The sequence below is a fragment of the Narcine bancroftii genome, chromosome 11 (genome assembly GCF_036971445.1).
Source record: "Narcine bancroftii isolate sNarBan1 chromosome 11, sNarBan1.hap1, whole genome shotgun sequence".
Lineage (NCBI taxonomy): Eukaryota > Metazoa > Chordata > Chondrichthyes > Torpediniformes > Narcinidae > Narcine > Narcine bancroftii.
In genome coordinates, this window is record NC_091479.1 from 102,964,077 (window position 1) to 102,976,342 (window position 12,266).

General features: G+C 45.9%; 1 protein-coding gene across 16 annotated transcripts in view; it reads left to right on the top strand.

Moving 5' to 3' along the window:
* Positions 1 to 12,266, top strand: part of nav3 (neuron navigator 3) — a 401,736-nt gene that overhangs the window by 293,614 nt on the left and 95,856 nt on the right. For all 16 annotated transcript variants that reach the window (XR_011346818.1, XM_069904353.1, XM_069904355.1 and 13 more), the window contains 3 exons: positions 3,029 to 3,137; positions 6,139 to 6,528; positions 12,097 to 12,216. Coding sequence is in view for 15 of the 16 variants with exons in the window: in XM_069904353.1 (XP_069760454.1) it covers positions 3,029 to 3,137; positions 6,139 to 6,528; positions 12,097 to 12,216 (619 nt within the window). In the remaining variant the exon portion in view is untranslated. The remainder of the gene's footprint in view (positions 1 to 3,028; positions 3,138 to 6,138; positions 6,529 to 12,096; positions 12,217 to 12,266) is intronic.

A 12,266-nucleotide genomic window follows, 5' to 3' on the forward strand; every position in this document is an offset into this window, starting at 1 on the left:
ATCTCATTGCAACATTTCAAATGTTGAAAGTCATGGACAGAGTAGATTGTTTCTCACGGTGGGAGAGTCTAGGATAAGGGGGCACAACAGGATTGAACTAGGAACAGAGATGTACAGCAATTTCTTCAGCCAGAGGGAGGTGAATCTGTGGAATTTGTTAACTCAGGCGGTTGTGGAGGCCGGGTCATTGGTGTATTTAAGGCAGAGATTGATCGGTTCTTGATTAGCCAGGACACCAAAGGTTATGAGGAGAAGACCGGGCAGTGGGGCTGAGTGGGAAAATGGATCAGCTCACACTGGAGTGGCAGGGCAGACTCGATGGGCTGAATGGCCTATTTCTGCTCCGTTGTCATATGGTCTTAGAATCTTCTTGGCTTGCTTGTGACACTCGTGAGAAATGTAGAACCCTCCTGGGTTTTCAAGTCAGGGGCTACACCCAGTGTAGACAAGCCACAAGCATTATGTGTCCTTTCTGTACTGAAGTCCCTTGTTGTAGGTGGGGCACCCCTTGACTCTCTGAATGCTGGGGGAGGGGATAAGGATGGACATTCCATTTTACTTATGTCCCTTGGGTTTTGGGGGGAGGTGGGGCAGAATGGACTCTCCTTGCTGCTGTGGACCAGTAGCTCTTGATGCCTCAATCTCTTGCTTCTTCCTCGTGAACGATTGCTGCATTTTTTCACATTATTGAACCCAGATGTGCTCATTTATATTTGGAAAGACTGGCGTCAGCATATTTCTCAGCAGTTTCTCAAATTAGGCATGCAGGGATCAGACTTAACTCTTCACGGAGAGTGAGCAGCTGGGGGGACTCAGCATCCATATGGAGAGAAGGTTGGTCAACGTTTGTCATCGGGATTCCATGTCTCAATACAGGGTGCTGACCGACCATTTCTCTCCACACAAGACCTGCTGAGGAGTTCCTCCAGCTGCCTCTTCGTTCCCTCTCGCCTCTTGGGCTCTCCTACATTCGACTTCCCTCGATGGTTGTCAATTCTGTAATTTAATCACTAATCTACCATGTCCAACTGTGGTGTTGGGGGAGGGAGTTTCCTGAATTTAGTTTAAGTTCATTATCATCGAACTGTGTGTGTATATATATATATATATATATATATATATAAATAAATCTATCTGTGTGTGTGTGTGTGTGTGTGTGTGTGTGAGTACACAACCAGGTGAAACAGTGTTTCTCTGGACCACGGTACACACATGCACTGACAGACACGCATCTACACAAACACACAATACCCAACACACAATAATCACAATGTACATGAAAATGTAATTTAAAATAAATATTAATATTTTGGGATGCTTTACTCGGTAACAGGACACCATTCATCAATCTCCCAGCCTGCGGGTAGAATCTATTTCCCTGCCTGGCAGCCCTGATTTTGATGCCTTATTCCTGATGGGTGCGTGTCAAAGATACTGGAGGGAAAGGATCCTGAATAATACTAGAAGCACAAAGCAATCTGCTGGAGGAACTCAGCAGGCTGAACATCATCAGTGTTGGTTCGGTCTTGCTGAAGGGTTCTGACCTGAAAAGTTGACTATTTCTTCTTTCCTACGGAGGCTGCACGACCTGCTGATTTCCTCCGGCAGATTCTGTTTTAACTATAGGATCATTCTCCTCACATCTCATTCACTGACACTTTGCAGGTCCTGCAGAGAGAATCCACCTCGAGCTATACAGGGGTTCTTCTGCTTTGTGTGATTTACGGAGTATAGAGTTACTAATGAGAAGGAGAAAGAATTATCACCAAGCAATGGCAGCATCGTCGTGGGGGTCATTCACGAGCCCGATGGCTGTGGGTAGAAACTGTCTTTAAGATCAAATTTATTTATTCATCCGATTGTACAAGTACTACCCAAGGAAGCAGCATTCTCCGGTCCTCTACAAACAGACATAACATACATACAAGCAACACATATACATATAGACAAATATTAAAATAAATACATATTATTGTTAAATAAATAGTAGAGTCACAGAGGGTTTGTATAAACAGTTAATTTTGGTTGTTCCGCATTCTCACTGCCCGTGGGAAGAAGCTATTCCTCATCTTGGTGGAGCTGGCTCTGATCCTCTTCTATCTCTTCCCCAACAGGAGCAGCTGAAAGATGCTGTGTGAAGGGGTCCTCAATGATTTTGCCACCCTCTTTAGACAATGATCCTGGTGAATCATGTCAATGGGTTTGGGGGGGGGGGGTGACAGAGACCCCAGTGGGCCTGTGGTGTGCACTTTCACATTTGTGAGTCTTCTCCCCAATGGGAGGAAGGAGAGGAAAGTGTCCCTGAGGTGTGATGGTTAAGTTAACTGCCTTTCCCAGGCAGTGGGAGATGTGAATGGAGACCATGGAGGAGAGGGAGGTTTGCGTGATGTTCTGAACTACATTCGTCACCTTCTGAAGCTTCTTCTCACCTCGAGCAGAGCAGCTCCCGTCCCACACTGGGACACACCCGGCACGTCTGCTCTCGATGGTGCAGAGGTTCTTGAGGTACAGGGAAGACATGCCAAACTCTCTTAGTCTTCAAGCACAGTAGAGCTGTTGGTGAGCTTTCTTGACCCTCACATCAACCTGCTTGGCCCATGGATTGCAGGAACATTTCTGACAATCTTCTATTCATCCAGTAATTTAGTGAGAAGATGCTTTGAGGATACAGAGTACAGTACTCTGGGAGATTTTCCAGCCCAAGTTCGACCAGCTCTCAAATCAACAACCTGGTCAGCAGGGGCAAGTTGGATAAAAGTATATTTTTCCATATTTAAATAAAAATGTTTTAAGTTTTATTTACTACGTGGTAGAAGCCGATTCTGGCCATTTTAACCTGTGATGACCAATTTCACCAAAATTAACCAACAGCCCCCGGTACATTTTGAAAGGTGGGAAGAAACCCACATGGACATGGGGAGAATGTAGAGCGCCGGATTTGAACCCGGGTCACTAGTGCTGTAATATGTGGTCCTATAACTTTATGACTCAAAGTGGTCACCATTTTCACGCTTTCTCACCTGCCCAGGGGAAGATCCAGAGACCAGGAGAATGAGGACCGTGAAGAACATCGCTGACCTCCGGCAGAACCTGGAGGAGACCATGTCCAGTCTCCGAGGGACCCAGATAAGCCATAGGTAACCTCTTTACGTCCTTGCAAGTTTATACCTGACTCGGGTTGTGGATGACAACGGTGAGAGGTTATTGTCAAACACATAAAGTGTGATGTGCAGATGCACTGAGATTCTTGCTTGCCACAGCGTACAGGTATGTAAAATGTACCAACAACGAGTTATAAATAAAATTAAGACTATGTGCCTTGGTAGAATAAAATAGACAATAAATATAAAAAGAAAAATAAATATTCACAGTTGCAATCGTTCAAAAAAAAATGTGGCACTGCCTGGAGCAACTGGTTTCAAGGTGCCAGTGGCCCCTTCTCCTGTCAGTGAGAACAGCTCCGCTGGGCATAAGAGCTATGCCATGTGAAGGAGTTGGACTTGGTTACCAGAGGCTGTTTGAGGCGCACGCCATGGTCGCCATGGCTATGATGACCTTTAGAACCTGTCATGAATGTATCATAACATTTGTTGCTTTGCGGCAGTGTATTACGGGTGCAAAAGTTGCTATAAATTACACTTCGGTAAATATACTACACTAAAACCCCTGTTATCCTGAATTCAAGCAAACGGCAACCTCAAGAAATCGGCAAAAGAAATTGAGGAAAATAAATGTAAAATTAAAATGTATAAAAATAAATAATAATTTAAATAAAAGTTTAAAATTGTAAAAGTAAATGTTCTCTGAAGTAACACATAAACTTTGGGTGAAGATGGGAGCAAATATTCAGCCGGTGGAGGGAGAGCCTTGGTCGGGCTTTGCCTGTAGCAGCTGTTTGAATAAAGTTGAATGAAACAGCCATGATGTCGCCCAGGATGAAGAGCTGGTTGATGCCGCTCACCGTTGGGGCGACTCTCTTAAAGTGTCTCCTTATCCCTGCTTACTAAGAGTCGTCCCGATCAGAGGCTTTATCTGTAAACTTGGGGGAGGGAGGTTAATTATCTATAATGTTCATCTTTCGGGCGTCTCTGTGGAGGGGGAAGAACCTACAGATGCAACGATGGTAAACATTTTCAAAGAAAGTAACTGAAATAAACTAAAATCCTTCAGGGTTTATAGAAGTTTGTTCAGTCTAGTATTTTTATCTTTTAAACTGTTTATTCTTAATGCAGGTGTATTAGTTAGGGATTGTAAGAGCGACTCTTAAGCAACCGGAGAACTCGCTTATCTGTCATCAACCAATCTCTGTAGGTGCTGGATACCAGGGATTTTGCGGCATTTTAAATAAATAAATAAATTGGTGCAAAAGAAGAGAAGGTGAGGTGGTGTCCTGTGGTTAATTGTCCGTTCAGAAATCTACACCGCTGGGTGTTTGCCTCAGAATAGGAAACTCCTTGCATGGAGGGGTGAGAACCTTTGGGCAAGGGTAGGTTTGATGGGAATATGGAAAAAAGAGGCCACAGGCAAAATTGTTGGTGATATGAGGATTACTCTGTGAGACAGCCTGGACTCAATGGGCTAAATAGGTTTATTCTACAGAACATGAACAAGCCCTTTGGCCCAGCATGCCTGTGCTGTCCATGGTGTCAATCTAACTAATCCAATCTCCCTCCCTCCGCACGTCAAAACACAGAAGTGCTGGAGGAACACAGCAGGTCTTGTAGCGTCCTGAGCCCTTGAAGAAATGTTGAGAATATATATTTGCCTCCTATGGATGCTGCTGAGTTCTTCCAGCATTTCTGTGTTCTTACTACAATCTCTGTGTCTGCAGGACTTTCCTGTTTCACTCCCTCAATGTATTTCTGCACACGAGAGGCATTGCCGAACCATAGAATATTACAGCATAGAAAATAGGACCTTTGGCCCTTCTAGCCTGTGCCAAATGAAGGCAGCCAACTTCATAAAGGACCCCCAGCACCTCTGCTCACTGCTCCTTTGAGGCGGAAGGCCAGCACCTCTGGGTACAAGAAAGAGTTTTTGCATCAACATCTATCGGCCTGTTGAACCTTCCCTGACTACTGTAACCCGAACCATAAACTGACCCAAGGATCCCATAAAATATGTCGGCACTACTGAAGCTTCACTTTTTCCTTGCACTAATTGAAACTGAATATTTATTTATCTCTCCTTTATTATCTTTTTTTTCTGTCATGTGCTAATTCAATTTATACTTTTGTAATTATGCCTGTGGGTCTGCAGCAAGTAAGAATTACAGTGCATTTGTACATTGTACTTCTGTATATGACAATAACCTCTCAAGGTCACCATTACCCCTATCTCTCTGTTCCCTGTTGGTGCATGTCTAAACTTTTAGACAGACAGCACGGTAACAAGCCCTTACGGCCCACGAGTCAGTACCATACAATTAAATTTAATTGACCTACAAACCCCGGCCGTGTTTTTTTGGAGGATAGGAGGAAACCAGAGCCCTCGGGGAAAACCCACGCAGACACAGGGAGAATGTACAAACCCCTTACAGAGAGCGCGGGAATCGAACTCCAATCCCAGTCGCTGTAGCAGTGTGGCGCTAACCACTACACCAACAGTGCCTCTTAAACATTCCACTCTGGGAAATGGAAATTTTGGGGAATTGATGGATGCGATGATATTGTGGAAAGTGTATCTATACAGGCTCTTCGACCCTCAATGTGGTACTGACCCATATATCCTTTTTTTCTAAAGTACTAAACCTTCCCTGCCCTGTAACCTTCTATCCAAGTGCCTGTCTAAGAGTCTCTTAAAAGCCCCCAATGTTTCAACCTCCACTACCATCCCTAGCAAGGCATTGCAGGACCCTACAACTCTCTGTGTTTTAAAAAGAAACTTACCCCTGACACTCCACTAAACTTTCTTCCCTTCACTTTGTACTGATGTCCTCTGGTGTTTGCTATTCCTGTCATGGGAAACAAGTGTGGCTGTCCACCCTATCTATGTCTCTCTTAATCTTGTAGACCTCTCATCTTTCTACACTTCAAAGAGAAAAGTCCCAGCTCTGCTAACCTTGCCTCATAAGACATATTTTCCAATCCAGGGAACATCCTGGTAAATCATCTCTGTACTCTCTGTTTGCTTTGGCAGCACTTTGGAAACGACATTCGACAGCACCGTCACCACCGAGGTCAACGGGCGAACTATCCCGGCGGTGTCTTCCAGATCCTCTGCCATAGCCTGGCGGCTGGGACAGAACAGCCCGCGGTTGCAGGCCGGCGATGCCCCTTCCTTGGGTGCCGGCTACCCGCCCCGTGCCAGCGCCGGACGTTACGGCCACCCTGATAGCTCCCGCTACGTGTACGGGGCCCCGCTGCGCAGGCCGACAGCCTCCAGGGCCGGCACTGCCACCCAGCCGGATCCCGCAGACAAGGCCGGCTCCGAGTTTGAGGTAGCACCCAGTGATGTGGACGTGACCGGTTACATGAGTGACGGTGACCTGCTGGCCAAGAACGTGAGGCCTGACGACATTGGCAGTGGGTGAGTAAAGCCATTGACTTTCACCCCACAGCAGGCGTAGGGGAGTCTCAACTTGAGGGCATAGGTCAAAGGTGAGAGGGGAGGGGCAGATAGGGTGATGGGGCTGCAGAATGAGCTGCCAGAGAGAGATAGAGGCAGGGGAAATAGTACAATTCAAAAGACCCTCAGACAGGTACATAGACAGGAAGAGTTTGGAGGGATATGGGCCATGCTTTGTTAGCATGGATAAGTTGGACTGAATGGCCTTTATTCCTGCTCAGAACTGTCTGACTCTTAGAATGTAAAATGTCAGTCATTCCAAACAGTACAGGCCCTTCAGCCCACAATGTGGCACTGACCTATATAAACCTATATTTTTCTCCACCTCCCACCCATAGCCCTCTATTTTTCTTCCATACACGTACCTGTCTAGAATGCCGCAGCAATCATCAAGGATCCCCACCACCCAGCACTTGCTCTATTCTCATTGCTGCCATCAGGAAAGAGGTCTTGGTGCCACAAGACTCGCTCCCCAGGTTCAGGAACAGCTGCTCCCCCTCCACCATCAGACTCCTCAACGACAAACTCAATCAGGGACTCGTTTAAGGACTCGTACTTGTGCACATTGTTGAACATTTATTTTCTGTACTGAACACAGTTTGTTCACATTCATTATCTGTTTACAGTTCTTTATTTGTTTACATGTGTACGTTGAATACCATTTTTTTTGCGTTACCATTGAGGGATAGTTCTACCTCGCCCACAGAAAAAGAATCTCAGGGTTACATGTGATGTCATGTTTGTAGTCTGACAAGAAATCTGAATGTCTCTATTTTACCAGCCTTCTACAATTTAAAGTTGGCAATTTCAAATTCTTGCGATAGTATTTGCCACACGGTCTATGCAAATGCAGTCCAGCTTTGCAATAAAAGTAGGTGGAGCATTTGTGGTGCAGGAACTGCACACATTCACACTTTAAAAATAAACTTGAACCAATTCCCTGGTCAGCTGAAATCACAGCAATTGGCTCAAAGTCTGTGTATTGGAAAATTGCTTTTTATCCTTCCAGGTCAATTAAGTAGCTCTGAGTCGATTTGAAATGAGAAATTTTAATGGCGTTTGAGACATTAACGCTGCGGTGCCCTTATACCCTGTCCACTTTGAATAAATATGAAGTTTTCTGAGCCATATGTTCACTTATTGAGTTGCCAGCTCAAAGCAGGCAACCCTTTACCAGCACTGCTCCCTGTGCTGCTGCTATCAATAGGGCACCATGAACATGATGGAGCAACTCAGCAGGTCACGCAGGATGTGTAGGGGAAACCTGACGAAGGGCCCAGGCCCAAAACAATGGTCACCCTTTTAGTCCCTATGGCTGCTGTGTATCATAAGAGCATTAGAAATAGGAGTTGGCCATTCAGCCCGTCGAGCCTGCTCCACTGTTCACTGAGATCATGGCTGGTCTGACGATTGGCTCGTCTCCACCGACCTGCTTTTTCCCCATATCCCTTAATTCCCCTACGATGTAGAAATCCATCCAACCTTATCTTAAGTATATTTACTGAGGTCACCTCCACTGCTTCAGTGGGCAGAGAATCCCATAGATTCACCCCCACTCTGGGAAAACCAGTTCCTCCCCATCTCTGTCCTAAATCTACTACCTGAATCTTGAGGCTCTGTCCCCTACCTCTATCTTATCTATACCTTTCATAATTTTATATGTTTCTATAAGATTGCCTCTTATTCTTCTAAATCCCAGCGAGTACAGTCCCAGAAAACTCAATCTCTCCTCATAGGCCAACCCCCTCATTTCTGGAATCAACCTGGTGAACCTCCTCCAAAGCCAGTACATCCTTCCTCAAGTGAGGAGACCAGAACTGTATGCAGTTCTCCAGACGCAGCCTCACCAGCACCTTGTACAGTTGCAGCAGGACCTTCCTGCCCCTAAATTCCATCCCTACAGCCATGGAGGGCCGCTGCACCTGCAAACCAACCTTTTGTGATTCATGCACAAACACTCCTGGGTCCTTCTGCATGGCCTCATGCTGCAATCACTTGCCATTTAACTCTGATCTTCCATTCTTCCTTTCTTCACGTTACCATTACCAACAACGTGAGCTGCTGAGTTTCTCCAGTACGTTGTGTTTTGACTCACCCCAGCATCTGCAGACTTTCTCATTTGACGCTAAGCTTGTAGTTCAACATGTCCATTTTCACCAGTTGGAAAGTTAACCCATGATAACGGAATTGGATGAATTATTGCCGAATAATGAAACAGGAAATGCTGGTAATGATGAACCAGGGTCAGGAGTTTCCCTGGAGAGGTTGAAGGATGCTTTTATTGTCACATGATAATACATTAAAAATAGCAAAAAATACGATCAACCCCTGACGGCCATAGGCAGACAAAGAGAGCCATCATTACTGCCCGGCGCCCCTCACAGTTCTGCCCGGCGACCATCACAGTTCTGTCCGGCGCCCCTCACAGTTCTGCCCGGCGTCCCTCACAGTTCTGCCCGGTGCCCCTCACAGTTCAGGAGCAAGGGAAGCATAAGAGAGAAGCAGAATTATTGTTTTCAGGTTGATGACCTTTCGTCAGTTTTGGTCCACTTCAAGTCAGGCTGACTTGCTCCTGGTTCACCTCAGCATCACTGTCAAGGACCAAGTAGGTAACTTCCAGGGAAGATCCTGGCCGTGGCCCAACGCTTCCCAACTGCTGCCATAGTGAGTCGGGCATAACCTGAGCACCAGAGATGGAGGGGTTCGTTCCAGAAATGCTTCCAGATCTCATGGCAGCAGGTTCCAAAACTATATCTGTTGTGTCCCACTGACCTATCAGAGTGTGGATACAACACACAGTGTGGAGAGGCATTCAATATGTACGAGCACAGTAAAAGAGATCTGTTCCTAATCAGGCCCATCTGCGGTTTTCTCCACCACTTTCACCCTCGTTTCCTGTGGGCTTTGCTTTGCTGTTTTGATTTGTTTAATGTTTATTTTTCCATCCTGCTCTTTGTTCCCTTGCTGTTCCTTTAATCTATTTTTTAAAAATTTTCCTCATCTGTCTTTATTTAATCTTATTCCCTGTAAGTACAATAACATGTCCTGCAAATACCTTTGCCAGCACATCTCTAATCCCTGAGGTTCCCCCTAACTCTTTCACAGTTTCATTTTAGCAATCTCAGGGTCACAGATGCGAGCAAAGTCTTTGCCTTCTGGTGTCTGCCGCCCCTCTCAGGAGACTTTGTGATGGAGACATCGATGGTGCTGTTGAGGGCAACATGTGAGGGATTCTGTGACAGCAACCCGTGGAAGATGCCTCTGTGAGGCAGTGCCTCAAGAAGGCAGCCAACCTCAGAAAGGACCCCCACCCCCCTGGCCACAACCTCTTCTCGCTGCTCCCTTGGGGCAGAAGGTACAGAAGCCTGAAGGCCAGCAGCTCCAAGTTCAACAACAGTTTTTATCCAACAGGCTTTCAAACCACCTCACACTACCCTAAACATAAACGATTCTGACCCAGCAAAAAGACCTCTCTGCACTATTGAAACACCACATTTTTTAAAATATATACTTTATTTTCAAGGCTCATGCAAATACAAGCAAACAATATAGTACATTTTCCTTCTGCAAAACATAATTGACAGAGTCCAGCATTTTCCCCGATCCCTAATACAGATACACAACCACACAAGAAAGGCAACTGCTATCGGACCCCTGGTATTAAATAATCAATAAAGGGTAGGGGAGAAACAATGAAAATTAAAGCAAGTCATCTGGACCACCCCCCCCACCCCCACCTCCAGTTCACTTTCTATTTACCTGGTGGGACAGTTTATTTATTTTCTCATTACTCAAGGCTCGGGTGGGGGGGGGGGGGGTGGATGTGGACATGGTTCATATTTGTGCTTCAAATACAGCTGTCACACTTCAACGAAGGTGCCCTACTTCTTCCTTGAGCCACCCTGCGTTTCTGCACTCCATCATGCAATGCTAAGATGAGAGTTGGGCTTCCACGCAGCTGTTGACCTTCACAAACTGAATTTGGTGTTGGGACAGTCTAACCCAGTGGTTCTCAACCTGTTTCTTTCCACTCCCATCCCATTTTAAGTGTTCCCTATGCCGTCAGCGTTAGAACCAACCCCGACTGCGCTAGATGTATTATATTAAGCGTTCTAGCTACATTGTCTGCAGTTTGCCTTTTTCTGAGCAAATCCAGCCTGATCTGGGTTAATTAATTTTGCCAAATATTTCGCCAACCTATTGGCCAGTCCTTTTGCTCTAATTTTATAATCTGTACTCCAGTAGTGATATATCGGCCTATGGGAAGTGGGCTTCAGTGGATCCCTATCTTCCTTCAGGATCATCTTGATAATTACCATAGTAACTGTGTATGTTTGCCATCTCTTTCTGTACTGGGGTAATTAAATGGAGTTTTTTTCCACAAAAGTAACTGGCTGCACCCGGAAGGATTTAGTTCGCAGGGATCTGTTCACGGACCCCTGCTTTTGTGATTGACTTGGATGAAGAAATGAAGGGGTGGTTTGGTAAGGTTACTGATGACACGAGGCTGGAGTTGCTGCGAGTTCAAAGCTCCTTTTATTCTCATGTCATAATACATTAAAAAAAATGTAACATACATGATATAGATCAGCTTTTGCCTGCCGTAAGGCAAACAAAGAATCGCTGTGCCCCTAACAAATAGAAGAAAGAGAAACAAAACAGAGAGCTTCCAGAGACACTGAATGTCCATGGATTCGCTCCCAAGGTCAGCGCTCCCAGGGCCTCTGCAGCCGCACAGACTCGTGTTCAAACCATCGGCAACCCGAGCTCCAGATCCAGACCTCCCAACACAATCAGAAAGCCCTCAGCGCCCGGGGCCCTTTGCGAGCCCTTCACGACCCACTGAGTTCCTCCAGCAGATTGTGTTTTCTACTCCAGTTCTCTGCAGTTTCTCGTGCCTCTAATTTTCCAAATTTCCCTTTTTGAAAATCTGGACTGAATCCATGACCCACAACTGCAGTCTTTGTGTCGAGGACAGAGATCCAGGATCAAGTGGACGAGGAAGGATTGGCAAAATATTTCCATTTCTGCAGGAATACTTCACCCGTGCACAGGGGCTCCTTCAATTCCCACAACAGCACAAGGAGCCCCGGTGGATGGGCGAAGTATTCCTGCACTTGCTGCTCCTGTCCTTCTGAATGCTGGAGGTCTCAGGTTCGGTAGATATTGGCAAGACTGTCTGAGTGAGTAACTGCAGTCCGTTCTGTGCTGGTGAATGTGATCGTGAAAATGAGCTTATTGTCACACACATTGTACAATCTGCATATGCACCAAAATTCTTCCTGCGTGCAGCCAAACAGGTGCTTCATGAGGGGAAAAAATAACTCCAAAAGTCTATATTAAGTTAAAAATACCAAAGACAGGTAGTTAACACAGTTACCAGCCTGAAAGAGGAAGAAAAAGTTGGTGTTGCAACAGTGCAGGCTGTATCTGTTTCATATGTTCTCGCATGCCAAGCCTGACACTGCACTCAGTGGAGGAACTGGGGAAAATTCCTTTACATTCCTGACATTTGCGCTCTGTTTGCAGGTACATGACTGACGGAGGCCTTAACCTGTACACTCGGAGCATGAACCAGATCCCAGATGGGTCAGCCGCACGTGACATCATACAGAGAGGCGTGCCTGACGTGGCAGGAGACGGGGATAGGTGAGACTGAGAGAGCAGTGAAAGCGAGACTTGTTTGAAGGATTTGACAT